This window comes from Argentina silus (genome assembly GCF_951799395.1).
Source record: "Argentina silus genome assembly, chromosome: 13".
In the NCBI taxonomy this organism is placed as follows: Eukaryota; Metazoa; Chordata; class Actinopteri; order Argentiniformes; family Argentinidae; genus Argentina; species Argentina silus.
The window spans coordinates 3,922,808-3,950,236 of record NC_139667.1 but is presented as its reverse complement, the minus strand read 5'-3'; the positions used below and the strand labels follow the sequence as shown (position 1 = coordinate 3,950,236).

The 27,429-nt window shown below is 42.7% G+C and overlaps 5 protein-coding genes across 5 annotated transcripts; 3 read left to right on the top strand and 2 right to left on the bottom strand.

Moving 5' to 3' along the window:
* The first annotated feature begins 495 nt into the window (after positions 1-495).
* ttc8 (tetratricopeptide repeat domain 8) lies at positions 496-5,935 on the top strand. Its single transcript, XM_083682809.1, has 14 exons — positions 496-657; positions 1,290-1,410; positions 1,640-1,703; positions 1,892-2,051; positions 2,356-2,445; positions 2,574-2,618; positions 2,807-2,892; positions 2,995-3,082; positions 3,289-3,399; positions 3,578-3,717; positions 3,891-4,065; positions 4,485-4,607; positions 4,738-4,821; positions 5,194-5,935. The coding sequence occupies exons 1-14, from the start codon at positions 544-546 to the stop codon at positions 5,308-5,310; spliced, it is 1,518 nt and encodes a 505-aa protein (XP_083538935.1). The 5' UTR covers positions 496-543; the 3' UTR covers positions 5,311-5,935.
* Positions 5,936-6,143: 208 nt separating this feature from the next.
* On the bottom strand, positions 6,144-11,201 carry LOC310814169 (C-type lectin domain family 4 member E-like; the record flags this gene model as incomplete). The annotated part of the gene is made up of 5 exons (XM_083683469.1): positions 6,144-6,291; positions 9,778-9,899; positions 10,119-10,282; positions 10,639-10,893; positions 11,099-11,201. The coding sequence occupies 5 exons, from the start codon at positions 11,199-11,201 to the stop codon at positions 6,144-6,146; spliced, it is 792 nt and encodes a 263-aa protein (XP_083539595.1).
* A 988-nt stretch (positions 11,202-12,189) lies between these two features.
* nek9 (NIMA related kinase 9) lies at positions 12,190-23,136 on the top strand. Its single transcript, XM_083682760.1, has 25 exons — positions 12,190-12,476; positions 12,660-12,832; positions 13,313-13,490; positions 13,637-13,692; positions 13,807-13,877; positions 14,233-14,338; positions 15,001-15,132; positions 15,974-16,084; positions 16,461-16,525; positions 16,867-16,917; positions 17,066-17,258; positions 17,448-17,592; positions 17,802-18,002; positions 18,181-18,227; positions 18,368-18,529; positions 18,640-18,748; positions 18,844-19,005; positions 19,219-19,386; positions 19,483-19,542; positions 19,666-19,847; positions 19,948-20,109; positions 20,666-20,770; positions 21,015-21,068; positions 21,155-21,265; positions 21,297-23,136. The coding sequence occupies exons 1-25, from the start codon at positions 12,443-12,445 to the stop codon at positions 21,396-21,398; spliced, it is 2,940 nt and encodes a 979-aa protein (XP_083538886.1). The 5' UTR covers positions 12,190-12,442; the 3' UTR covers positions 21,399-23,136.
* Positions 23,137-23,460: 324 nt separating this feature from the next.
* On the bottom strand, positions 23,461-24,095 carry zc2hc1c (zinc finger, C2HC-type containing 1C; the record flags this gene model as incomplete). The annotated part of the gene is made up of 2 exons (XM_083683468.1): positions 23,461-23,691; positions 23,811-24,095. The coding sequence occupies 2 exons, from the start codon at positions 24,093-24,095 to the stop codon at positions 23,461-23,463; spliced, it is 516 nt and encodes a 171-aa protein (XP_083539594.1).
* A 1,957-nt stretch (positions 24,096-26,052) lies between these two features.
* Positions 26,053-27,117, top strand: acyp1 (acylphosphatase 1, erythrocyte (common) type). The gene is made up of 3 exons (XM_083682761.1): positions 26,053-26,124; positions 26,480-26,573; positions 26,811-27,117. Exons 2-3 carry the CDS (start codon positions 26,490-26,492, stop codon positions 27,027-27,029), a joined length of 303 nt encoding a protein of 100 aa, XP_083538887.1. The 5' UTR covers positions 26,053-26,124; positions 26,480-26,489; the 3' UTR covers positions 27,030-27,117.
* Positions 27,118-27,429: the final 312 nt, after the last annotated feature.

Sequence of the window (27,429 nt, the reverse complement as noted above, 5' to 3'; positions counted from 1 at the left end):
ATAAAGATGGAGTTTTCGCGTTCATTTACAAGCACCGCCTCAAAATGTGAACCACATTGCTGATAGATCAACAATCTGTCCAATCATATCCTCAGAAGTTCACGTAGAATTTGAAGGGATGTTCAGGGACCAATGGCAATTATTATTAGAAGACCTCCTCTAAAGGGCATGCTCTGGCCAATGGTGTGCAGTTTATGGCAGAAAGCTTTTGACAGCTGTCAGTCTAAGTGGATGGTGGTTGCCATGCAATGCATAACATGCACATCCTTCTTATACACTGTTGACCGTAGCTGCAAGGTCCGGAACAAATTGTTTGAATGTCTTCCTTCAGTCAAAGACTCTGAGGGGATGCATACCCGGCCTGTGCGAACCATAAACAGAGGCTCTTAGACGTGGGCGTGTTCCTCCCCTCCTCCGTTGCTGAGTGACACAGGACGCTTTGCTGCCCCGCTGCTGGAGCAACAGGTTTAGCAAGCTAGCTTTGATAGCTAAGAGGCTACAGCATTCATTTTAGTACCAGAATAATATTATCCAGCAAGCACAATGGAGGTACCGATGGATCCTTTGTTTCTCGCATGGAGCTATTTCAGAAGACGGAAATTTCAGCAATGTTCTGATATTTGTACAAAGATATTGGAGGACAGTCCATATGACCAGGTTAGCAAGTTAGCTAGCTATTAGCTAATACATCCATAATCCCAATTAGTGTCGAATCCTTGTATGGTTGCAATACCTTTTTGTTCCGTTGCAAAGCCTTCGTCGACTTTTTCCGAATCCCTTTGTTGTTTGCTTGCATTGAATAACAGTTTTCTAGCATTTATACACTCGGTTAATCAGCTAGCTAGATTCCCAATCAAAATAGCTAGCTACAAGGTTCAGATCACCTTTACTCACGCCGCCTTTGTCTTTGAAAGACACGTCACCTAGCAAGTTTATTTTCCTTCCCTCCTCTCCAAATGCTCACTATAATCACCCATTCATTTCCTTCTTTCTCTACTTTTTTTCTCTACTTTCTCTCTCTCTCATTCATGCCTTCACACCTGCCATCACCTCCTCTTCTTTCAACGTCTCACTTATGGCTGTCATAAAAGGAGGCCTCCGCATTACATATCTCAGAGGTAACATTTTACTGCTGACTGTGCTCCTTTCATCCTGTCTCTTTCTCTTGACCTGATGATCACCAAGCCTGCCTCCCTGTTACGCTCCTGCACAAGTAGTATCTAAAGCAGCCCACTCACAGAACAGCCCGAGTTGTTCTTAACACGTTTTCTGTCTTTGGTCTTGGAAAGGCTGCATGGAGTCTGAAGACGCGTACTCTTACAGAGATGGTGTACATCGATGAAGTTGAGGTGGACCAGGAGGGGATCGCTGAGATGATTCTGGATGAGAGCTCTATTGCTCAGGTTGCCCGTAAGTTTGGACTCTCTTTCTCTTCCCCTCATTGCAGTATGTAACAACACCCAACATTCCACTATGTGGGAAAAGCTCCACTGTCTCTTCATGCCTCCCCTCAGCAAGGCCTGGAGCTCATGCTAAATGACGCAGCTGCCTCTCCCTGTCCTCGCTGTGTGTCTTACTCTGAATGATAGAAGACTTGTGGTCACAACATTTTTTTGAGTGTAATTGAGCCTCATTTCAGGCCCTGGAACATCGCTGAGGCTCCCTGGAACAAGCCATGGAGGTGGGGCCACACCAGCCGTCAGGTATGTGAGCATCTGCACCTCACAACTATCTTGTGAAGTGTTCGAAATTATAGTACCACTGTGTAAAAATATGGCTGACTGAGTTGTGGGGCAACATAATGATGTACATTTCCAGGCATGTAACCACTTCATTACCCTGGAAAGACACCAAGTCAGTTCTTAACTTAACATTTTTGCCTGGAATGTAGGCCCATGACCCAGTCGGGACGTCCCATCACAGGATTTGTGAGGCCTAGCACACAGTCTGGGAGGCCAGGGACGATGGAACAGGCCATTAAAACCCCACGCACGGTGCACACTGCCCGGCCTGTCACAAGTGCATCTGGGAGATTTGTGCGGCTTGGAACAGTATGTAACAACAGGCTTTAGGATGGGGCGCCACCCTGTTTATCCTGTCTGCTTTAGGATGGGGAGGATTTAACCTGATGGTTGCAAAGAATTCATGTACTGTACTGTAAGCATCTATAAATGCCTCACATAGTGTATCAATCTATTTTTAGTGCATGAAATGTGTTGTTCTGTGTTTATTTAGGACATACTGCTTGGGTGCTCGTGGTTTAACGCAATGCAAATCAATCAAATAATCACATGCATATCAAATATCAGCAGTTACAAATGCCTTACGGTCTGTTTTTCTGTTTTATTTCTCCAGGCCTCCATGTTGACAAATCCAGATGGGCCATTTATAAACTTATCAAGACTCAACTTGGCCAAGTATGCCCAGAAGCCCAATTTATCCAAGGTAAGGTCGAAATCATGAAAAACAGAAGACAATAAATCTGTTACTTGCAATTTGTGGGTTTACATTACTGTCTTCCCGCTGTTCATTTTTTATTTGTTTTATGACCATTGTTTTTTTTCTCTCTCCAGACCTTGTTTGAGTACATTTTCCATCATGAAAATGATGTTAAAAATGTGAGTAACCAATGCAGTCATTCTGTATTGACTCTGCATATTGTATTTAATACAAAGTACGAGGAGAGAGCTTACTGTATGCATATGTGTCTTAAGAATCTTATGAAACACAAACGTCTTTGTAGAGAGCTTGCTCAATAATTTAGTAAGGCTGTCTCTGCACCTGTGTCTCTATGTTTTGCATCCAGGCTCTAGATCTCGCAGCTCTGGCCACTGAGCATGCTCAGTTCAAAGACTGGTGGTGGAAAGTGCAGTTGGGGAAATGTTACTACAGGTGGGTGTGACATCTTTACTTGTCTATGTAAGCATTTTAACTGTTACCTAATGCGTGCATATTATAACAGTTATTATATGTTGTTATTGTCTATTTTTACAGACTTGGTTTACACCGGGAAGCAGAAAAACAATTCCGATCTGCCCTCAATCATCAGGAGGTGGTGGACACATACCTCTACTTGGCTAAGGTAACGACACACAACAAATGGGACAAATCCTCTTGGTTACTGACAAAAATGTAATGGTGGGTCATTTTTTTCCCCATATTTCCAAATAGGTCTGAGATTCAGAAACATTATTTTTCAAATTCCATTCGGATTTCATGCTCTGTCTTGCATTGTATTCATCTGTGCAAGTCAGTTACATCTTGAATTTTGTTATCCCACTGAAATAGGTGTATCAGCGTCTGGATCAGCCTATAACGGCACTGAACCTCTTCAAGCAAGGGCTGGACCACTTTCCTGGGGAAGTCACTCTCCTAACAGGCATCGCTCGCATTCATGAGGCATGTGACCCTACTCCTGATTACCATGGAACTTTGTGCCTCTTAATATTACAAGCAATTTCACAGCTCTGCTGTCAGTAGAGAGATGTATTTATTAGGTTTAACAGTAGGTTCAATGTCTGTCTTGAGAAGTGAATTTATATTGGTTAGGATTGGGTTATTTTTATATTTCTCACAGGAAATGAACAACATCACCTCAGCCACAGAATACTACAAAGATGTCCTGAAGCAAGACAACACCCATGTGGAGGCTATGGCCTGCATAGGCAGCAACCACTTCTACACTGACCAGCCAGAGATCGCCCTACGCTTCTACAGGTTAGACACTTTACAGGTATTGAGATTGGGGGTGGCCTTCCTAGTCCTTGCACATCTGTGTACAGCAACACATCCACCCCCCTTAGGTGGCCAACAATTAGCCTACTGTAAAAAGGGTTAAACAAACACAACTGGATTGACTGACTGGTCTCCCTAACCCTCCCTTCCTCTAGACGGCTGCTGCAGATGGGAGTTTATAACTGTCAGCTCTACAACAACCTGGGACTGTGCTGCTTCTTTGCCCAACAGTATGACATGACCCTGTCCTCCTTTGAGAGGGCCCTGGCCCTGGTGGCCAGTGACGAGGAGCTGGCTGACGTCTGGTACAACATTGGACACGTGGCTGTGGTGGGTTAGCAGTTACAGAAAAGCTACAACGAGAATTATTCCACAAAAAAATCAAGATAAATCAAATTGTCTTCGTCACGTACATCGCATACAGCCGTAACTGACGTAGTGAAATGCTTTAGGATCTGGCTCCTCGCCCAACAACAACAGTCAGCAACAATCAACAAGTCAACACTAAGAGTAATTCAAAAAGTGAAAACAGCGCTAGTGCAAATAATGTACGATAATGTCAGGGGTGCGATAATAAGGTCAGAGGTCAAGGGGAGGGGCTAGTATCGAGCACCCTCTTCTGCATGAGAACTGGTCTCCAGTGGACCCAATGGTTTGAATACAGGCCGTGTGCTTCAGACACACAGAATGATATCAGTTCCTCTCAGCTTCTCCTGTCCCCTCAACATCCGTTTGGTTTCTTTTCATAGGGAATTGGGGATGTGACTTTGGCATACCAGTGTTTCAAACTGGCTTTGGCTTTCAACAACGACCATGCGGAGGCCTATAATAACCTGGCTGTGTTGGAGTTACGCAAGGGACGCGTTGAACAGGTGAAATGTTACTGATGGATGCTGATGTGTGTATATTTTTGGGGTTGGAAATCTACGGTTATGTCTTCCTTTTGGTATCTAGTCAAGTTCATAATACGTATTATTCTTATTCCCCCTTTTTTCGGTGCAGTCCAAAGCTTTCCTGCAGACAGCCGCATCGCTTGCCCCTCACATGTATGAACCACACTTTAACACCGCCACGCTCTCAGACAAGGTAATGAGAAACTTCAGCATCTCTTTCAGAATCAGAACCAGAATCAGAATTCTTTTATTTGGCCAAGTATATTTGCACATACAGGAAATTGACTTGGTGAGGTTGGTGCATGGGACATAGAAAACAATAGGAAATATTGCTATTTTCATCTCAACCAGTGTAACTATAGAAGATCTTTCTTAACAATATTGGGGGCTATGTGGACATATGGATATTACTGTATGCATGGTTCTACAGAGCTCTGATTCACATGTATTGTATTGCAGATAATGGAGTGTTCAGTACTTCTGAAACATATACACACTATTGTTAGTCATGAACGCGCATATGAATTCAGCGTGCTGTAATGCTTGTGTCTTTTGCTGTGTCCAGATTGGAGATCTTCAGAGTAGCTACACAGCTGCCCAGAAGTCAGAGGATGCCTTCCCTGAGCATGTGGATACCCAGCAGATCCTGAAACACCTGCGGGAGCACTTTGCAGTGCTGTGAGCTTCTGACAGACACTCCTGGGCGCCCGGTCTTACTGTGTAATAGCATACTCTGCTTAGGGTTAGGCTTAGGGTTAGGGTTAGGTTATCTTCGAGAGCTGTTGTACAATAGTGACTGTCCTCAAGGTGTGGAGGGCTAGATGTAGTCCTCTGTGGTTCAGTTGGTAGAGCATGAGTGCTAACAACGCTTTGGTTGTGAGTTTGATTCCCGCTGGGACCATATATACTAAGAAATGTATGCACTCACTGCAATGTAAGTCACTTTGGATAAAAGCGTCAGCCAAATGGTGTATATATTATGTAATCACAATCTTGAGAATTAGGTTTTGCTGCAGAGACAAAATCAATTGAAAATTGCTCACGGATGGTTGACGTGAGCAACAACTGGCTTGGACAACATTGCAGAGGAATGATTGTAAACCGTAGTTTACTACTGCCTACCAACACACATGCATTTCAGTCACACTAGTTACTAGTAATATGAATATGTTATTTGCTGTCTCATGATTAGTTTTGGCCATTATTTTCTCCTGAAAGGTTGGTTTGCAGACTTGTCTTTTTAAGCAAGTAATTAAGGACCAAAGAAATGTACATAGAAAAGTATTGAATAATTAATATATTTATTTTAGTATTATTTTAATGTCTTTATATAACATAGTGTATTCAGTTAGTTTCATAAACAAAATGTATTTTGGTATTATCAACTTTTGTCATATTTTCTGTGCTGAGCAAACTATAAAGAAGTTGTTTCCTTTCTTTAGATAAGATGCAACTGCTGTATACAACTTGAATTAGCACTAGAATAGTGTTCTCTCTGTGGGAACATTAGCAGTGTTAATTCCTTGGCTTCATTTCACATATCCATTTCAGTGGATGTCCACACGGGGCGTCATTCCAACTCTTCCTCTGATCTCTTCCGGGATAGATAGCAGCGCAGTCCTCAGATCCATAATGGTCATTGGGTTCTCCATCAGCCCAATACCTGAACCAAGTTAACGGTTACTTTCTAGACAACATTGTCTGGGCTCAGTTTCAGTAGCCCTCTCCTCAAAACTCCGCACTCATTCTCTCCGCCTCATGGATTCAAATGGAATGGACTACAGTTAGAAATTCCAAAATTCCAAATTCCATCTAATCCTAATGTTTACAAAAAAAACCAATACATTTTATGTTGTAAAATCCTAATACTGATACAAATGCAGAAACAGTACCATTAAAACTCCATGCAGTTCTTACCCCTGAGTCAGCTCCTCTCCATTAAGCCATCTCCAGATCCCCTCTTCAACCTTATCATGAAGCCCCATCCAGTATCCACTCATGTGCTTGGGTGTTGATTTGTGTCTGGATCTGTAGTTTATCGTCTCCCCTAACACCCTCTGAGCAAAACAAACACAAAACTTACACAAATAACCAAGTGAAGCAAGCTGAATGAATTAAACATGAAGATGAAGGAAAAATGTATCTACAGGCTGCATGAAGTCCTTACTCCTTTGGGTGTAGTGTTCACAGCATCCTATACAGAGATGCATGACATAGTATTTGACATAAATGATGTAACGTGAAGTAACATTATCCAGAATATTACCTGCTTCTCCCCACTATCTATAACTACCAGGTCAGCTCCTTGTTTGAGGCAGCTACTTCTGCCGTTTTCCCATGAGGTCAGCTGCGCCGTGTCAGAGGGGAAGTAGTAACACATTGAGTTCAGAAGCTCCCATCCTGGCATGCAGCGAGTGCAGCTTTCCTCTGTTGCAAAATGACATCACAATCAAAGATGAATCCCTTACTGTTAATGCAGCGCGTTGGAACTCTTTGCCTTGTCTCTGTAGGAGAACCCTTTTTTTTGTGTCACATCAAACCCCTGTTCTTGCTATGAAGGGTTCTACTGTACATGTGGTCCTCTGTGGCTCAGTTGGTAGAGCATGGCGCTAACAATGCTTAGGTTGTGGGTTTGATTCCTGCTGGGACCATATATACTGAAATGTATGCACTCACTGCAATGTAAGTTGCTTTGGATAAAAATGTCAGCTAAATGGCATATATTAAATATTATGTCACCAAAAAGGGCTCTCCTACAGGGATACACCAAAGAACCCTTTTTGGTGCTCGATTAAGTTAAATTAATTCGTGAAAACGTGAGAAATTCGTAATATCCTGTACTATATGGGCAATATGGTTTTTTTTCAAATCACAAAATCTCAAGATTCTTACCAACTTCAGTGACCCGCAACAGCAATGTGGTCCTCTCCTCCTGAAGGTTTTTCAAGCCCAATAATAAGTCATTGTTCGTCCTTCTGTAACCGACCAACCTCTGACTTGTTTGGTGCATCTGGTAGGTCTCCACCTCCAGATGAGCCTGGCTCTTCACTTGGGCTTGGGTCACAATGCTGAAGTTGGCTCTGAGTTGCATCAGCTCGCTGCTGACCAGGTACAGTGGAAGGTGTCCCTCTCTGATTCTGTTATCTGTGTACAGCAGACAGATGTGACACCACTGGAGGTTTACACAATACTTCAATATTATACATGAGACCGTAACCAAGGTTACAAGGACTCGACTCAGAATCACACTGACAATCAAACGAGTATGCATTGAGACTTATCTCTGGACACTCGACTCACAGTGGACTCCAAGGGCGATATCAACTGCCAGCAGAAGTGCACTAAGCAGCCCCAGACACACTGCGGCGACTCTGTAATGTTGAGGACCGGGCCCATCTCTCACTGTGAACATGGACACTGAACAAGGAGGAGATTTTACCTATAATGTTCAGTAGGCAGTGCATGGAAATAATGTTTGACAGACTGAATCGGTCAAACAAGAGCCTAACTAATAACATAACTAAAGTAGTTATTAGTTAATCAACGGACATTTTGTGTCTACTATACCTTGTTGCCGATCTTGGTCAAGACAGATAGGGTGTCTATCTGAGCTATCATCATCCACACAAATCATTTCATTGTAGGCTCCCTTCAACCTGTTTTCCATTTCAGAGCTCTCCATTGCCTTGTCTCTCTGTCTGTCTGTCTCTCAGTCTCTGTTGAACTAGAGTTGAAGTCAATACACTGTGTAAACCTGTCATGTAAATACTAAAAGATCAAAGGTGGATTTGGCTGGAGATGTTTGTGTGTCTTTATGGAATTTATTGCTGTGGAAACATCCTGAACTGACTGAATTGCTTAAATAATCATTTGGCTCAAGCAGGTGACTTGGTTCCATGCAAATGTTTCTTATGTTTTTTGTTGTTGTTGTAATGTCAGTGTGCTTTTTTGCGTGTCTATTTTTGCTTTATTTTTGTTGCTTCTCTTCAATTTATGTATGAGTTATTTATACTTATACTTTTATGTAGTTGTCAGTTAATCGCATAACATTGAATTTATGTTGTTAATTCCATTTTCCCTTTGTCCATTATTCTGTTCTATGTTTATATGAGATTGAATACTGGAAATAGACAAAGAACACATAAGTGTACATAAAATAATTATATATTCTATAACATTTGAAATATATTAAATGCTGTACACAACTTTGCCCTTGTTTAGAATCTCCCCTTTCATGCTTTCAAATGTAAAGTGACTTTACATGGAAACATATATAAGACAATACAAATGCGCTAATATTTGCTTATCAGCTTATTTGCTGATATCTAGTGACCATGTCTGTCTGTGTCGCTCTCTGGATCTCCTCTTGGCCTTGGATCACACCGCTGTAGTTGCAGACATCTGACATCACATTATTTTTGTTTCCATTATTTCATGATGATTTAAAATGTTGAAATGTAGAGATACGTAAAGAACACAATAAAATGATTATTTCTTTACTCATTACTTCATAGAGAGTAAATCCCATGACATTGAATTAACTTTTTTATTTTGTTTTGTTTTGTTGAATATTATAATAATAGAAAAAGAACACAAGACGTGTGCATTCCCCCCCCCGTTCTCTAATACAATCTCCCTCTACAAAGGTCAGAGTCTCTTTACATGGAATCGTTTCTAAGACAACACAGTTGTGTTAATATTATGATGTTGATTTCTTGGCAGTCTCTGTTCCCTTCTCACATATCCATTTTAATTGAAGGTGACATGGGGAATCATTCCAAGTCTTCAAATTACCGGAACTTCCGTGAGTGGCAGCACATTTCTCAACCGAAGACCCGTCGCTAGGATTCCCGTCTTCCCAGGATCTTTAAAACAAAGGTGAAGACAAACTGTCTTGTTGGATCATACTGTAGGTTGTCATTAGTTGGTGAAAGTTGAATCAATGTTGATCGTGATAATGTAGCCGATTTAACGAGAACAGTAGCAGTAACAAACCACAGTGCTTACACCATTTCTGTAGAAAGTGCATGTCTAAGTCTGTCAAATTACGTTTTCTTATCAAAACACCTACAGTACAATATGTCAAAAATGTGAGTACAACCATCAGTGCAGCAATACTGTGCAATGACCCCTGCACTGAAGGTCTTACCCTTGAGTCAGCTCAGTCCCATTCACCCATGTCCAGATCCCCTCTGTAGGCTTATTACTGAGCCCAATCCAGAATCTATCATCATGCCAGGTTAATTCTTTTAAGTTGGCTCTTATAAAGTCCTGGGAAAACACACATTGAAAACAGTGTATAAACCACCAGTTATGAACCACTTTTTGCCATGTTAACTTTTCCAACGCCCTTAAAGCCATGAAAAATTATATATAATTTTTTTTTTTTAAAAACATTGCTCATACAAATATCAAATCTGAATCAACTGTTTTCCACTTTACTGGTTTCACTCCCCTCACCTCTATTTGATATGATACAACTGGTCTCACCTGCTCCTCGATGTCATCCATGATAACCAGGTCAGCTCCGAGACTAATGCAGTCCTCCCTGCTGTCTTTCCAGCTTTTACGTGGAATAGGATGAGCGACAGCAAAGTAATAACAACTTGAATTCATCAGATCCCATCCTGGTAAGCAAAGGCCACAGCTTCCGTCTGTTACAAAAAAAGAGACACTTTTAACAAAGTCACTGAGACATATCTTTTTGCTGCCAAAATGGGAGACCCATTGTATAGATACTGTATACTGTAAACATGGTCCTCTGTGGCCCAGTTGGTAGAGCATGGCGCTAACAACGCTTAGGTTGTGGGTTTGATTCTTGCCGGGACCATATATACTGAAATGTATGCACTCACTGCAATGTAAGTCGCTTTGGATAAAAGCGTCAGCTAAATGGTGTATATTCAGCTAAATGGCATATATTACTGTACTGAACAGTCAAACGTTGGATCAAATGGTTGGTTCACTGAATTACAGAAAAAAAAAAAAAAAAAGCACAAACGTATCTCACCAAGCGTGGATATTTTGGCAGTCAGTCGCGTTTTGTCCGTCTGAAGGTCCTCCATCTGTCGCTGTCTCTCATCAGCCTCACTGTTTACTCCCTGCACATCCAGGACTAGTTGTTGATGTTTGGTGGTCACTGTGTCTATCGCTCTCTGGGTCTCCTCTTGGGCTAGGATCACACTGCCGTGGTCGGCTCTGAGTTGCTTCAGCTCACCGCTGAGCTGTGTTAAGTTCTTAAGGTGCCCCTCCCTGACATTGTTACCTGTGGACAGCAGACGCCTGACATCACTGGGGAGAAACTTTTCAAAGGTGAGTGAAATTATAGATTGACAGGTTGTTGTTGTTTTTTTGTATGGTGTGAACAAAAGTACAGGAGATACATGATGCATTGAACTTCACATTAAGAACAGGAGAACACTGTGAAAGGTATTGAGATTAATCTCTGGACATTCTTTTACAATACTTACAGGAGACCCCCAGAGCAATGGAAACTGCCAGCAGAATAGCACTGAGCAGCCCCAAACCCACTGTAACCAATCTGTAGTGTGGAAAACTTGGTCCATATTTCATTGTGAACAAGGATACTGGACAAGGAGACAATTACAACTTTTTTCAGTGTGAATTCTAGTCTTATTCCTAATAATGCAGAGGAAAAATATACTCAGCGAAATTAGCACTGTCTTGGCTTTGTGGAATGATTTCAGTCAGTGGCACAGTCTGGATGTATCACTTTTAAAATGTGCTGACTAAAAGTTGACATTTCAGAGTTAAAGTTAGAAGTCAAAGTCCACATTCTGTCTATGACTTCAATCTTGCACATAGCCAACCCTACAACTTTGACATTGAGCTTGAAATGTGCAATGAAACAGATGATTATGAATAACAAAAGCAAGATCAATAGCCATATCAGTTTGTAGTCATGTCTTTGCCTACTGTACCTCTTTCTCTGCCTTGGTTATGATCTCGGGGATGTCTGTCTGAGCCGAAATCATCTTGGTAAATCGGTTCACTGAAGGCTCCTTTCAACTCATTTTCTGAATTCTCCATTGAATTGTCCGTCTGTCGGGGTTGTACTCAGTTGTTTGTCAGTGTTCCCTTGTCTATTTGTAGAGATGGTTCGTTCAGTCACTGCACTGTGTCAACATTGTGTGTGTGTGTGTGTGTGTGTGTGTGTGTGTGTGTGTGTGTGTGTGTGTGTGTGTGTGTGTGTGCGCGCGCGCGCGCGCGTGTTATATTGCAGCAATGATACAAACCCCCAAGTTAGTCAGAGACAATTCAGTCAGTCTATATACAGTACAAACACTTTCTTTTCAGAAACTTACACACAGTGAAATCAAACTCACATTCACACATTGCATTATTACACTGTGCTTATTGCAATTATAGACCCACTGATGCCTTCTTGGCTTGTACAGATGGATGAGGTCCTTGTCTGACTGGCTCTGTCTCGCCTACTCCTTGGACTGCCCCACGTCTTGAACCTCCAACCTCCTGACGGTGGAAGAATAAGCTCCAACCACTGGTGACATGAAACTTGAGAGTGTTTCCGGGTCTACAGCGCTGTGGTAGAGTTGACTGCTATACTGACAGCGTTCAATATTTTAAGCCTGTTACTGGTGTAAACAGTAGACAAATGCGTATGTTCTTTAGGGTAAATGTGTTCAGTGGAAGACGGCTTCTGTGAGATGATTATTGTATCACTCTTTTGAGCCATAATTGCGTTTTATAACGTCCAAATGTTTCGAGCGAGACGAGGCCAAGCTCTGCAAGTGACTTAGTTAGAAATCAGCAACATTGTTACAGTTGCACGTATGGTTTCGTCTTATTTTGAAACCTACAACAATCGTTAGTAACCTAATATATCTGTTATTGATTCAAATGCTTTGTGGAGTTCGTTCTTTGATGTTTATGGAACTTTTTATTGTAAGTTTAGAAAGAGGTAAGATAATTGTATGCGAATAACTTGCAAATAGTCGGCTCTGCAATACTGTGCGGATAATTCTAGCCTCCACAAAATGTCCCTAGAAGACTACGAGAGGCATTTTGCTTCTCTACATTCGGACTCGGGCAGTGAATCTGTTGCCAGCGCGCGATCAACGTCGGCCGCATATAGCGGCGAGGAAGAAAAGTTACATTACATTCCAATCCGGATCCTTGGAAGAGGAGCATTCGGAGAAGCAACTCTGTACAGACGAACAGAGGTAAGTAACTAGTAGTCTAATTGACCACATGGACCTTAGATGCCTTCATAAATGCCTTAAATAAACCATATTTCCTCTCCCCTTCTAGCTGTATGTAGGCTACACAACACTAAACCTGTTGTGCAGGTCGCCATATTACTACAGTGTTGATACCACGGTGTGACATTCTTGCATGAGGGCAAGACACATATTGCATGCCATTTCAGGGCCTACTTGAGCCTTCACAGTAGTAGACGTTTTGTTTATTTTTCTGACTTCCCCCACCTCTCATCCAGGGAGCTGCTGGGAAAAGGCATTCTTTCCAGCCCAGCATTAACACACCTGTTTCAAACAATCATCAGTCTTTTATCTGGGCCATGATTAATTGAATGAGGTGTGTTAATGCTGGCCTGGAACAAATGCCTGCTCAGCCGGTAACTCTCAGGGACTGGGGTTGGGGACACACCTGTCCTAATCTGTCCCCTCCCCATCACTTTACAGGATAACTCTCTGGTGGTGTGGAAGGAGGTGGATTTGAATTGCCTCTCAGACAAAGAGCGCAAAGATGTCATGAATGAGATAAGCATTCTCTCCATCCTACAGCATAACAACATCATAGCCTACTTCAACCATTTCACAGACAAGAACACTCTGCTTATTGAGCTGGAATATTGTAATGGTGAGAACACATCTGTTTTGGACATTTGTGGCTGCCCTGACATTTATCTGCTCAGTTCAATGTCTGATGCTTGGCACATCACTAATCAAGATAAACTTGCAGTAACAGGAAGAAGTAACTGTTCTTTGATTTCAACATATTTTCAGGAGGAAATCTGTTTGAGAAAATCAACCAGCAGAAGGGAAAGCTCTTCTCTGAGGAGGTATGAAACTTATCATGCAGCACATTATATCGGGACAACGTATCTCTGAATGAACCTGTCTCACTCCTCTTTTGACCCACTTCTAATGTCTGTAAATGTCTTAAATATTTCCAGGATGTCATATGGTACCTGTACCAGATTGTATCAGCTGTGGCTCACATTCATAAGGCTGGAGTCCTGCACAGGTACTTTTTAGCGTTTGGTCAGGCGTTCATCTGAGTGTTTTTCAACTGTCCCTGTGCTGGATGTATTTGTTACATTTACGGCATTTAGCAGACGCCTTTATCCAAAGCGACTTCCAACAAATACATTTGTTTAAGTAAGTGAATCATCTATCCGACAGTCATCATAATACAAAGTAATCAATGCTCGGACCAGGGGCCATTGGCAGTCGTAATGCCAGAGGCCTTTTTTTTTTTCTTTTTCTTTTTGTAGTTCGTTATGAAAATAGAATTCCTTGATGATTTACAATTTATGAAAGCCTCTCACATCTACACCATTGTTTTCCTTGACCTGTTTTTTTTTTTTTTTCTCCTGCAGGGATATAAAGACAATGAATATCTTCCTGACTAAAACCAACCTCATTAAATTAGGCGATTACGGACTCGCTAAGAAGCTTGACTCCCAGTATGCCATGGCTGAGACTGTAAGTAATGTTTCACTGTCAGCCTGCATAGATGGGATTTACTAGGTTGTCTTTGTTATGTTGACCAAGAAGATCTGAGTGACTGTGCTGAGTATTGCGCTGCTGCCCGTCAAAATTCAAAATTCAACATGAATAGTCAAGCTTATCAAGTCCAGAAGAAGTAGTGTAGTTCTGTCCCCTTGGTGCGCAGCAGACATCATTCCCCCCTGAGTGGAACCAAGCCTGCTGTATTCGTACTCAGGTCCATGGCTCCTCCTTACTCTGCCACAGGCACATGGCTGCTGTGTGATGGAGACAGACGTCAGAAGTGGCAGCCGCCTGCCTGCGCTACTGCTAATTGTCTTTTGTGACCTTGAGCAGTGCTATTTTTGTCTGATGAGGACCCATAGGGTAGTTAGAGTGGATGTGAGGCTACAGTACGCACGTCTGCTGCTTTGAATGTGATTATATTATGATAATACACAGATAGAGTTCTCAGGACTCTGCTGGATCACACGAATAGACACATTTATAAGCCCACATTTTGCAATGCTGAGATTTAGGACCTTATTCAAGTCATTTGTATTTTAAGTGCTCACTTTTAGTTTATGTAAGGTACTGTATGTATGTATGTATGTATGTATAACAACAGTCTTGGGACAAATGTTTTTTCTCTTTTGTAGTGTGTAGGAACACCATACTATATGTCCCCAGAGCTGTGCCAGGGAGTGAAGTACAATTTCAAATCAGACATCTGGGCCATGGGCTGTGTCATTTTTGAAGTCTTAACTCTCACTAGAACGTTTGACGCAACGGTAAGTGCTACGCACTATGGGTATCCTCCTGTTTATCCCATTTTACTTTGCTGTCAATACACATTTGTTACTGTAGCTATTTCCATGTCCACCAATGTTGTAATGATGAGGTTTCTGATATTGAAGAATAAGATCCAATGATGCTTGGAAGAAGGGAGATACTCAAACTGAAAGTTGAATAAAGTTAGACAAGTCGTTAGACAAGTGAATAAAGTTAGACAAAATTAGACAAGTCTTGGGACACTAGACTACTGTCCAAGAGAATGGTCAGAGAAGTGGCCACCATAAAGAGTTTGCAGTCAATCTTATAGCCGTGGATAAACAAGAAACTAGGATTTATGGTTCACATCAGTTGGTGAGGTGCCAGTAAGTCTGTCCTGGAGACCCTAGAGCATGGGATTGGGGTACTCTTGTGGGTGAATACCATTCCAAGTGTCAACTCAGGAAAGAATGTCCACCTGTCTTATTTGTCATGGTGTTGGGATTGGTTACGTTTGGTGCATAAAAGGTTCTGTATGGTAAAAAGGTATGATGTTGAGCGTCTATGGACTGTTACAGTTAAAGTTATATTTGTTACAGTTAAAGTTATATATTTATTATATTATATTATATAGTTATATTTTTTATTATTTCCATTTTATTTTATTTTAAAACTTATTGTTGCACTACTCTGTGGCACTGTCACTTTTGCATTTCACTGTATGCTTGTATGCACGTGACAAATAAAGAATCTTGAATCTTGAATTTGATATCACTGCAATACATATCACTGTGATATCACAATACATATCACTGTGATATCACAATACATATCTGAGGTGTGCTGCTTGTGCCCACCCAGAACCCGCTGAACCTGTGTGTGAAGATCGTACAGGGGAACTGGACCATGGAGGTGAACTCTGACGTTTACTCCTCTTCCCTGATTAAGCTGGTGTACGAGTGCTTGGATCAGGTGAGTGGGGAGGAGAGGGGTCTAAGGGAGGAGCATGCAGTACGGTGTCCTCTGTGGCTCAGTTGGTAGAGCGTGGCGCTAACAACGCTTAGGTTGTGGGTTTGATTCCCGCTGGGACCATATATACTGAAATGTATGCACTCGTTGCAATGTAAGTCGCTTTGGATAAAAGCGTCAGCTAAATGGCATGTATTATTATATTATGTTAGTGTCATTTCAGTCTCCATGATCGTCATCAATGCAGTGCAATTTAACAACTTATGAATGTGAATGCGAATCATTGTTTCTCATTTAAACATACTGTATACGGAAAGTTATGTGATAGATGATAATGAAATGTAAATGTACAGTAATGTCAGATACATTTGTGTTGCAGGATCCAGAAAAGAGACCCACAGCTGACCAGATCCTGGACCAGCCAATCATCTCTTGCAGAAGACAGTGAGTCTCGTTGAAAGAGGGAAAAGATGTAGTCTGACCTCTGTTAGATAACAAATGGGTGTGGTGAGAGATGATCAAAACAGCAGATGATCAAAACAGTTTCCACTCGGGGCGCTTAGTGGCGTAGCACACTAATGCGCTTGCCACGTAATCGCAAGGTTCCTGGTTCGATTCCGACCCTAGACCTATCTTGCATGTCATCCCTCCTCTCTCTCCCATCCTTCCTGTCAATCTCTATCCTCTATCCCAATAAAAGCAGAAATGCCCTAAAAACATATTTAAAAAAACAACAAAAAAAAACAGTTTCCACTCCAATAAATGACCACCTTGTGCTGTTTCAGGGCGCTTGATGACAGATGTGCCTTGCTGAACTCGGCTATGAAAAGACCCAAGTATGTTCAATAGTTTCTCATCTTATTATGCAGCAGCTTTGAGTTCATACATGTTCTTAATACATAAACATTGTTTTAAAGCCTGTTACGTTGGTATGTGTGTGATTATTTATTTATTTTTGTCTTTTTTTTTGTGACTTTCATTTAGGTTGAGCACAACTTCTGAGAGCCCTGTTGCTGTGGTGACCACACGCTCAAGAGAGGTGTATTTCTGGGGTGGCGGGAAGTTCACACCCCAGAAACTGGACACCTTTAAAGGTGGCAGCAGTGCCCAGCATGTGTGTGCAGGGGAGACCCACTTTGCTGTGGTTACCGTAGAGAAAGAGCTGTACACTTGGGCTGTGAGTACCAAACTCCCCCTCAAACAAATAACAGTGGTATGATTATGTCACCGGTGCATTTCTAAAGCCAGGTTGTCCTAGTATGACTTAAAAGTCATATCATCAATGATGTTGATTGGTTGTGTTGTTGGTGACTTTAACATCCGGAGGTCGACTTGTTCTGAGTTACCTCCCTCCCTTCCTTACCAGAGTGTCCAAGGTGGGGCCAAGATGGTGGGCCAGCTGGGCCACGCGGACCAGGCCTCGTACCGTCAGCCACGCAAAGTGGAGAGGCTCCAGGGCAAGGCCATCCGCCAGGTGGCCTGTGGAGCTGACTTCACCGCCTGTATCACTGGTGAGTGAAGCGTCTGTGTGGAGCCTCATGTATGTGCTGCTGGTGGCCAGCATGGTTCTGTATGGCTACATTAGGACAACTCCATGAAGGCTCGAAGAAGATGAAACTCAAGACAACTCTCAGATCAACAGCAGTATTAGCTAGGGCGTTGGGGCCAGCAGAACACGGTTTGGTTTGACTGACTGGGCTTCTGGCGTGTGCCGTTCTAGACGAGGACCAGATGTACATGTTTGGGTCGGACTACTACGGCTGCATCGGTGTGGAGAACGAGAAAGGGGCAGAGGTTCTGAAGCCTGTGCTGCTGGAGTTCTTTGAGGAGCGGCCCGTGCGGCAGGTGTCCTGTGGGGACAACCACGTGGTGGTACTAACCCAGAGTGGAGATATCTTCTCCTGGGGCTGCGGAGAGCATGGTATGTACCATAGGAGTGTATTTTTTTCCATTTTCATTGTCCTGCCAATCTTAGCCAGCAGGTGGAGCTAGTGATGAGGACATTTATTTCCCATTTTCTATGAGGACAGAAATTAATTATCTCTGTTAAATCTAATGAATGACAATTCATTAATAAAGTTGCCTTTTTTCTTATGCAGGGCGTCTTGGCCTGCAATGTGAGGATGACTTTTCCTCTCCTATGCAAGTAAGATCCTGTCGTGTTTTCACCAGAGAATCCATCAAATCTAAATTCTGCTCATGAGGAAACTAACAAGAACTTGGACACAGAATGCTCAAGGATGATCAGTTATGTGAATTGTCATGCATGTTGCTTTGTGTGCATAGGTGGAGCTCCCTAAAGGAGCCACCATCTCCTCTGTGTCCTGCGGCTGTGACGGAACCTTCTTCTTGACTGAGGCTGGGAAAGTACTAGCCTGTGGGAACAACGATCTGAACAAGCTGGGTCTTAACCAGGGAATCACTGGGCTCAAACACTACCCTGGAGAGGTAACACATTCTGAACTCTAGGATCCACTCACAGGTTCTTGTCAGAGCATTCAAAGCAATGACATAAATAATGGTCGCGCCTTTAAGTTGTTCTCTTCCTCCAATATCAGGGTTACGAGGGGATACCATACACCACCACCCTCACTCTGATCAAGCAGCTGGCCAGGTATAAGATCCAAATCATCAGCCCTGGGAAGACCCACACAGCTGCCATTGATGGTACTGACATCAGACTCTCCCTGATCTCCAATTGAGTATAGTATGAGTATGATTATGCTTCAAAATATGGTTCCAACTAAACTTTGAACTTTCAGAGCGTGGGCGGCTGATGACTTTCGGATGTAACAAGTATGGACAGCTGGGTGTGAAGGACTTCAAGAAGCACCAGGGTGTCCAAATGCTGTTGGGAGCTTTTGGGGGCAAGGTGGTCACCAAAGTGTCCTGCGGAGATGGCTTCACTATTGCAGCCACACAGGGTCAGATACTGTAAACCACTAAGCCTCTCTGCTGAAATTGCTGTTACTTGTATATCGTTTCATCTCGATGGTTGTTTTATCCTGTTAGGTGGTATTCATCTGACTCAACAGAAAGGAGGGTACCTCCTTAGGAACAGGATTGCATGTGCTATTTTGGTACTGGAAGGATACTGTGTTTTGGATCAATGATTTCTTTCTTTCTCATCCTTTCAGACAATCAGATCTTTGCCTGGGGAAATGCAGGAAATGGCCGCCTGGGAATGCCTGCTGATAAAGGCTTTGGTTCAGAGGTTTGCCCTGCGTTGCCACGGCCCATATTCGGCTCCCTCCACCATGTGCCAGACCTCTCCTGTCGCAGTTGGCACACCATACTAATCATGGGTCAGTCACTAGCCACTTACACTGTACATCACTTATACAGATATATGTAATTTGGTGACCAAACAATTAAAATTGGGCTCCATTTCTGTTTCACAGAAAAGGTTCTCAACTCTAAGACTATCCGGTCTAACAGCAGTGGACTTTCAGTTGGTAGTGGTGAGTAAAATCACCATGATTTTTCCTCCTAAAAAATAAAGAAAATGGTGTCATGCCGATTTGGTACTGTATACTGACCCCTGTGTGACTGTCTGTCTGTCTGTGTGTGTGTCTGTGTGTCAGGTCTTGGCCAGTGCTCTACTGCCACAGTGGATCTGGAGATGGACCCGGGCTCAGAGACGGATCTGCGTGACGGTGTCCTGGGCGGTACTGTGGAAGCCGACACAGAGCGCCGCGTAGAGACCCCCATGATGTCAGTGGAGAATCAAACCGGCGCCAGCTCCTGCCCCTTCTGGCTGCGGCAGGTTTGTGCACAAAAGCACAATGCATTCATTCAGAACCAAAGCAGAAGTGTCATGGCCAGGCCACTGAATGTTTGTGTCTCTCTCCACTCTACCCAACCAGGAGCTACAGGACGCAGAGTTCATCCCCATGCCGGATGATTCCAGAAGCTCCATGTCTGACCCACTGGCTTCTGCTTTCCCAGAGAGCGTCACGCTGCCTTACGAGGAGCTGCAAGAGCTGAAGGCTGCAGCAGCCGCAGCCGCGACTGGCAGAGGCCTCTCGGTAATTTACATTTACATTTACGGCATTTAGCGGACGCCTTTATCCAAAGCGACTTACAACAATACATTTGTTTAAGTAAGTGAATCATCTATCCAGCAGTCATCATAAGACAAAGTAATCAATGCTCACACCAGGGGCCATAGGCAGTCGTAATGCCAGTAGGCTATTTAAAAAAAAATAATATAATCTTTGCATCTTTGGTGCCAATGTCCCAACCTAACAGCCTGTGTTGTGTTCTTAGACGGCTCGTATGGGCTGTGAGAAGGTCAATGTCCCAACCTAACAGCCTGTGTTGTGTTCTTAGACGGCTCGTATGGGCTGTGAGAAGGTCAATGTCCCAACCTAACAGCCTGTGTTGTGTTCTTAGACGGCTCGTATGGGCTGTGAGAAGGTCAATGTCCCAACCTAACAGCCTGTGTGGTGTTCTTAGACGGCTCGTATGGGCTGTGAGAAGGTCAATGTCCCAACCTAACAGCCTGTGTTGTGTTCTTAGACGGCTCGTATGGGCTGTGAGAAGGTCAATGTCCCAACCTAACAGCCTGTGTTGTGTTCTTAGACGGCTCGTATGGGCTGTGAGAAGGTCAATGGACTGGCGGACGCAGGAGCCTGCAAGAAAGGGGAGGCACCAGCTTGCTGCAGAGCGAGCAGTGAGATAGTACAGGTGTGTTGCACACACACACACACACACACATTCTGTAACAGCTTGAGACCTATCAATAACAATTAGAACAATTAACAATTAGACGATTGCACTTTATTTTATGGTACAGAAATGACCTGTAATTACTAAGAAATGAAGTGGTAGGCCTACAATGGTAATGCTTAGATTGTTATAACTAATGCCTGTGCCAATGTCACAGCTGCTGCCTACAGATTGTTGCTACTTTGCTTACTACTTTTTGCAGCTGCGAGAGGCAGTCAATCGTCAAGAGGCAATGATCCAGTTGTTACAGAAGCAGGTAAGCTTTACTCGTCATGCTGCACCTGCCCTAACCCCTGTGAGTGACTGGATGAGTCATTACGTTTTTCTTTTCTCCTTTGACAGTTCAATGACCAGCTCAAAGAGAACGAGAGACTCTGGACAGCAATCGATCGACTTACCCTTCAAGAAGCAGGATCTGAAAATGACAGAAGCCACCAGTCCGGCCATAGGCCTGTGGAGGGAGGAGGAGGAGGAGGAGGAGGAGGAGGAGGAGGAGGAGGAGGAGGATCCATTAACCAAGGGAACAGATCTGCTGGGACAAATCCGTGAGCAAGATATAACGGTATCTGTCCTACCACATGTATGATGAGAGGCTCTGTGCAAGTGAGTACATCCTTATCTTACAATCAAGGTCCCACCTGTAGATGGAGCACCTTGGCCATAGTCAGAGGAGGATTATGCTGACGCAGCTGTCCCATTGGCTTGTTGATCTCACTGACTCTTTTGTTTCGGGCAGTTTGAGTGACAGATTTGAGGAACTACAGGAGGTATTGCTAGTCTGAGAGTCAGTGTGCTCTCCTCAGTGTGGGGACATCAATTACTGCTTATGAATAATAACCAAAGATCGGAGAAGCAAAATGTACGGTCACCTCATCCTCATCTTAAACAGTGTCACTCTATTTTCACATTGTGTTACATAATATTTCTTAGATATAATCCTATCTGCATGGTGACGTTGCATATCAATACATCAGAGGTATCAGAGTGAACAATGTGTATTGTAAACTATTAACGGACAAATGACATCAATTAGAGCTGTGATAGGGATACATCAATTAGAGCTGTGGTTTCACAGACCCACTGAAATGTTGGCTGGATTCAACATTGAGCAACCAACCTTTTGCAGTGTTACTTTGTAATGTGAATTAAGAAAATGCTTTGGTAGTAGTAATGGTGTTGTTTCTGACTACTGTCAACTGATATAGTCTGCATAGCCTTGTCCCTCATGGCTCTCCATAGTTAGTATGTATCACATTGGAACTAGTGTGCCCAGCTTACAGTAGTGTGAAACATTTTTGTAAACGCTTCCAAGGTTATTATTTTGTAGGTATCCTAATGTATCCTCATAATAACCTCTAATATGTAAACATTCAATCTTGCGGTTATTTACTGTGGTTTTTTACAACGGTTTGGTTGTATGGTTTGAACTAGGACACGGATCGCTCAGATTGATCAGGTTAATGCCATTAATCTAATGTGAATTTCACCTCTCTTTCGCTCATTTCATATGGAAAACCCTGAGCCTTATTTTTTTGTAAAACCCAATTACTTAAGATGACTTATTTGATGCAGTAGAAGAAAAATGCTAATTACCAAATTGAAAGGTATGCCAAATGTAGTCTCTAACTTTTTTATATTTACTTCACCAAAGACATCTTGTAAAATGAAAACATTTGTCAAATGTTAGGTTCACATTTACATCACTCAAACTACTGATTCTATACAGACAATCAAATGTATTTTGTATTGCTTTACAAGTATTCTCTTTCTGTCTTTTGTACTGTGTTCCTTGGACTTATTTGAGTATTCATGCAATCATTATTTTTACACGCATTTTGTGTTTTTGTTCACTCTTGGTGTGTGTGTTTGTTTGTGTTAATGAGTTCAATCATGATTGCAACAAAAAATGTTCATATAATGGGTACATTTGTTCTTTGTCAACGGCTTATAAGCTTTCTATTCTTTTGGCTAGTACGCAGTCAAATAATGCAGTACAACACTGGTGGAATTTTTTTATTAATGCGAAAGAAAAAGGCATCCCAAGTGCCTTTGTCCACTCTTTAAACCACAGATGAATTGTTCACAGATAAAGATTGTGACGTTTTGCCTTTACAATCGACTGCTTTTTATACCATTTATTGTTTGGTGTTGAAATATTACAATTATACTGTATTTATTGCCATCATTTATTTCAATGGCTTATGCAACATTTTAAGAAGTCAAATATTGAGTGGTTTGAGATGTTACAGTGGTCCTATATACCACCATTCACAGAGGCACCTTAGTTCCATGCTTCATGTAAAAATAGAAATAAAACAACTTTAACCACCATGTTGTCTGATTAATTTGGTGATGAAGACAGACAGTGATTTAAAAAGAAAATTGTATTCTATTGTCATCATTGTTATGGTCCAGTATCTAGCAATATGTTGGTTTGTTCTACAAGGTTGCATTAGTTCAACCTGCTACAAAAGGGACACTCGGAAACTACTCCAAAAGCTAAAATGTTCTCTCACTTACCCGCAGTGGCAGTCTGATACATTTCAGTAAAAACCTCTTAGTAAGAACAATTAGACAATAGGTAATCAAAGTTCTGCATCAAAGTTTTGCATGTTCTAGGAACAAATTGTTCCAAAATTAAACACAGGTTAACTGCGGCGGCGGAGTGGTTTGGGACGGCTCTTGATGTTCTGGCACATGGGGATATGTCTCTCTGCAGGCCCTGGGGCGAACCGGCGGGCACAGTGAGGGCAGGTGACATAATCAGGGTTGTCTTCGATAGATGGTTGGGGCTGTAGATCGCCCACTGCGGGAACATGGACCTGTCGCACATTCCGAATGAATGTTTCGTGTTTCTGTCTCCAGTTGTTCTTCTTTATCTGAAAATCAATACCATATCAGATCAGGGAAAGTTAACAAAAAAACCCGTTATACCTTATAATAACCTGTTTACAATAATTTCTTCTGTAAGATAAATTGGGGGCGGGGAAACTCCTACCTCGGGGGTCTTGCTTCTAGGGTTGGTTTTCAAGAACTCTTCCAAGTCAGTTCCCTTGGCTCTATACCTGGAAGAGTCAAAAACCTTACGGTTGGAACGTTGCGTCTTTTCACACACTTTGAGATGCTTCTCCAGTCTCTCAGCAGCAAAGTTTCTATGGCAAATCCTGCAGGGGATGAGTTGGGGACTAGCATCTGCCCTCTCCACTGGGCTGAGCTCCGCCTGCAGCAGCTTGCTTGAGTGAGGGAGACTTGCGACCGATGTACGTGAAGGTTCCCGAGGCATTCTCCTACTACTACTACTGCTGCTACTGCTGCTCCCTGGTACCAATCTACGTGCAGGTTTCAGCTGTCCCTCCCGAGTCGGCCCCTGAGCTATGTCATGCTCCTGTCTTCTCTTATCATCTCTTGAAACATACTTTTCTCTAGACCTTTCCCACTTATTCTCCCTCTCCCAATGTAAGTCCTCATCAACTATCCTCCTACTTCGTGTTCCCTCTCTAGCTTTCTCCCTCTCCCAATCTAAGTCCTCATCAACTATCCTCCTATTTCGTGTTCCCTCTCTAGCTTTCTCCCTCTCCCAATGTAAGTCCTCATCAACTATCCTCCTACTTCGTGTTCCCTCTCTAGCTTTCTCCCTCTCCCAATGTAAGTCCTCATCAACTATCCTCCTATTTCGAGTTCCCTCTCTAGCTTTCTCCCTCTCCCAATCTAAGTCCTCATCAACTATCCTCCTACTTCGTGTTCCCTCTCTAGCTTTCTCGCTCTCCCGTCTATTCCATTCTAACATTTTTTCCCTCTCCCTCTTCATATCCTTTTCATTCTTCCCATTTCCTCTATTCCACTCACTCCCCCGTTCGATGTCCCTCACAGTCTTCCCTATTTCTTTACTCAAATCTGGTTTGTTTACCATCTCCCTTCCCCGTCTTTCCCACCCCTCTGCAAGTGTCTTCTTCTCTCTTCTCTCCCTGGTCTGTTCCTCCTTTCTCTGCCACTCAAATTCCTCCTGTGTTTTCTCCCTCTTCATCAGCCTCTCCCTTCTTGGCCTTTCTTGACCATTCTCCATTTCCCTTCTCTGCTCAGCTGAGGACACCTTGTTCTCTGTCCACTCTTCGCATTCCACTGGTCTCCGAGCATGCCTCTCCCTCCTCTTGGTGTCATCGACTGAAGCAGCTCTCTCCCTCTGGATTTTTTTTCTCACTTCCTCCTCAGTTCTCAATAGCTTCTCCTTAAGTATTCGCTCCTTCTCTCGGATTTCCCTTGCCAGTCTCTGTTGTTCATCTGGCAACTGCCGCAGTTCTCCCCTAAATGGTTGGGATCCAGTAATGCCTGTACAATGTGTGTAATCCTCTGATGGCAGTGAGAGGTCTTCAGCAGGCTTTCTGTGGCAAGCTTTGCCCACTCTTGTATCATACTCTGAGTGACCTCTTGGTGCTGAGGGAACTTGAGGAGGAGACAGTCTTTGAAACTCATTCGGTTTTAAAGGCACTTTGTCATTACGGGCCCTTTCTAGGCAGAATGCTCTTTTATGGTAAACAGGCTTCAGTGGTAATGCCATGTAAACTCCATCCTCCTTCCTTACAGGTGCAGTATCATCTTGCACTTCAGAGTAAACGTTGTATACAGTCCTTGCAGAATTATATTGCCTTTGGGGGCAATATTTGGCTTGATGAAATCTCTCATGGGAATAATCTTGCTGCCTTTCATTCATGTTAATCCTTGCCCTCTGTCTATCTTCAGATAGTTTCTCCTGAAACTTGGTCTGATATTTCAAAGGTTGATGATGCAAAACACCTGTGCCCTCCTTCACCACAGGTGGGAGTCTCTCCAATGTCACTTCTTTCTCCAAGAAAAGAAAAGATGTAGAGTGAGGATGTGGAGCCATTTGTAACCGAGGCATTTTATCCCCCAAAAGGAATAGTCGATTAGGAGCTGGCAAACTATATATGACCTGGTTAGCTGATTTTACAATACCTATCCAGACTTACCATCTCTCCCTCTTGACTTGGCCGATTTCCCATTATGATTCTCGTTCAGCATTTCACAGCTCTGGCTCCTAGTCATGACTAATTTGTAGACATCTGCTTTGAAGTTAGGTTGTGAATATCTCCAAAATATTGTATGCAGTTACACGTATGTAGCTAACTGGCTCTTGTTTTGTTGGTATCCGTTGCCTAGATACAAGCGAATCTCTGATTGGTGCATGTTTGCGGTCCGGAAGCAATCACCCGGATGTTAACACAAAAAAAAGACAGCAGAGCACATTTCTGAATGAATAAATGCGAAGCTCCGAAGCTATTTTGGAGTCAGAAGAGGTATGATTTATCTTTTCAATATTTATTACAGTTGTCTCATCACACGCAGGTTAATTGTACTGCTGAGAAGTATATTTAGGTCATCACACGTAGTGTCAAAGCATATTCAATTGTTGTTTAGCTGCAGTGCAGCAGCAAGACTGAATCTCATTGCTAGCTAGCTAGTTAGTTACACTTTACTAGTTGGTAGAGACTGGTATAAAGGTATTTGCTGTCAGTACCATAATCATTGGTAGAAAATGGTTCGAAGCTAACTGCAGCTTCTACATTTTAAGATGTGGGGGCTATGCCTCTTTTCTATTTTCTTCTTTCCTATCTCTACTAGTAAAACATTGTTCCTTTCTTTCTTGTATAGAAGTGTGTGAATGATGTCTACTGAAGAGATAATTTCAGTGGATTATGAAATATTTGGGCGAGTCCAAGGTGTATTCTTTCGGAAATACACCCAAGTAAGTCTTTCATTTTGCAATAAACATTTACACCTGCTTGTCAAGGGCATCATGACCAAGTGATTTTTGCTCTCACTGTACTTAAAAAAAATATGGCCGTGATTGATATCAGGTGTTATTGTGCTGGACTGAACCATGCAGAGCACACCTTGTTGCTCTCAAAGAACAGCCTTTCCTTTCCCTTTCCTGCCTTCTGATAAGCCTGTTCTTTCTCTCTCGTGTGATGTTGCTTTGCAGGCTGAAGGAAAAAAGCTCGGCTTGGTTGGCTGGGTGCAGAACACAGAGGCCGGCACTGTTCAAGGGCAGCTTCAAGGCCCAAGCAACAAGGTGAGACAGATGCAGGAGTGGCTGAAGTCCACCGGGAGCCCCAAGTCACAAATCATCAAAGCAGAATTCAAGAATGAGAAAATAATTGACAGCTTGGATCACACGACATTTAAGATAGTTCGATGTTGAACTTATTTAATTCAGTGTTAGGTTTTCAATTAATGTGTGAGGTTTTCTTGTTATTTAAAAGGAGGATTGTTGCTGTGATGAAATATGTATAGACATTATAGATAACTTATTTTACTCTAAATTGTGTGTTTATATGAAATCTATCAATAAATGCACACTCTATCTTGTGTTTCGTCTTGTTGTTGTTTTTTTTGCTTGTTTACATGTGCAGCAATTTTGATGATTTGACAGGCACCACTCACTCCTTGTGACAGACTCTTATTTTGAAAAATCGTCTGTGCTGGCTTCGCACAGCTCGTTGTCAGCGAAGCTGTTTTTGTAATTCACGGCAGCGCCAGCGGGGGGCGGTAATGCTCAGATACTCTCCTCTACAGAGGGACCGCATCAGACGGAAACCTTG

Bases quoted from the DNA above. Each gene is read 5' to 3' on its own strand.
- ttc8 (XM_083682809.1), top strand. From the start codon at position 544: ATGGAGGTACCGATGGATCCTTTGTTTCTCGCATGGAGCTATTTCAGA. The intron at 2,052-2,355 runs GTATGTAACAAC...TTATTTCTCCAG, and splicing joins GATTTGTGCGGCTTGGAACA to GCCTCCATGTTGACAAATCC. The intron at 2,446-2,573 runs GTAAGGTCGAAA...TTCTCTCTCCAG, and splicing joins AGAAGCCCAATTTATCCAAG to ACCTTGTTTGAGTACATTTT.
- nek9 (XM_083682760.1), top strand. From the start codon at position 12,443: ATGGTTTCGTCTTATTTTGAAACCTACAACAATC. The intron at 16,526-16,866 runs GTGAGTCTCGTT...GTGCTGTTTCAG, and splicing joins ATCATCTCTTGCAGAAGACA to GGCGCTTGATGACAGATGTG. The intron at 21,266-21,296 runs GTGGAGGGAGGA...GAGGAGGAGGAG, and splicing joins ACCAGTCCGGCCATAGGCCT to GAGGAGGAGGAGGAGGAGGA.
- acyp1 (XM_083682761.1), top strand. From the start codon at position 26,490: ATGATGTCTACTGAAGAGATAATTTCAGTGGATTATGAAATATTTGGG. The intron at 26,574-26,810 runs GTAAGTCTTTCA...GTTGCTTTGCAG, and splicing joins TCTTTCGGAAATACACCCAA to GCTGAAGGAAAAAAGCTCGG.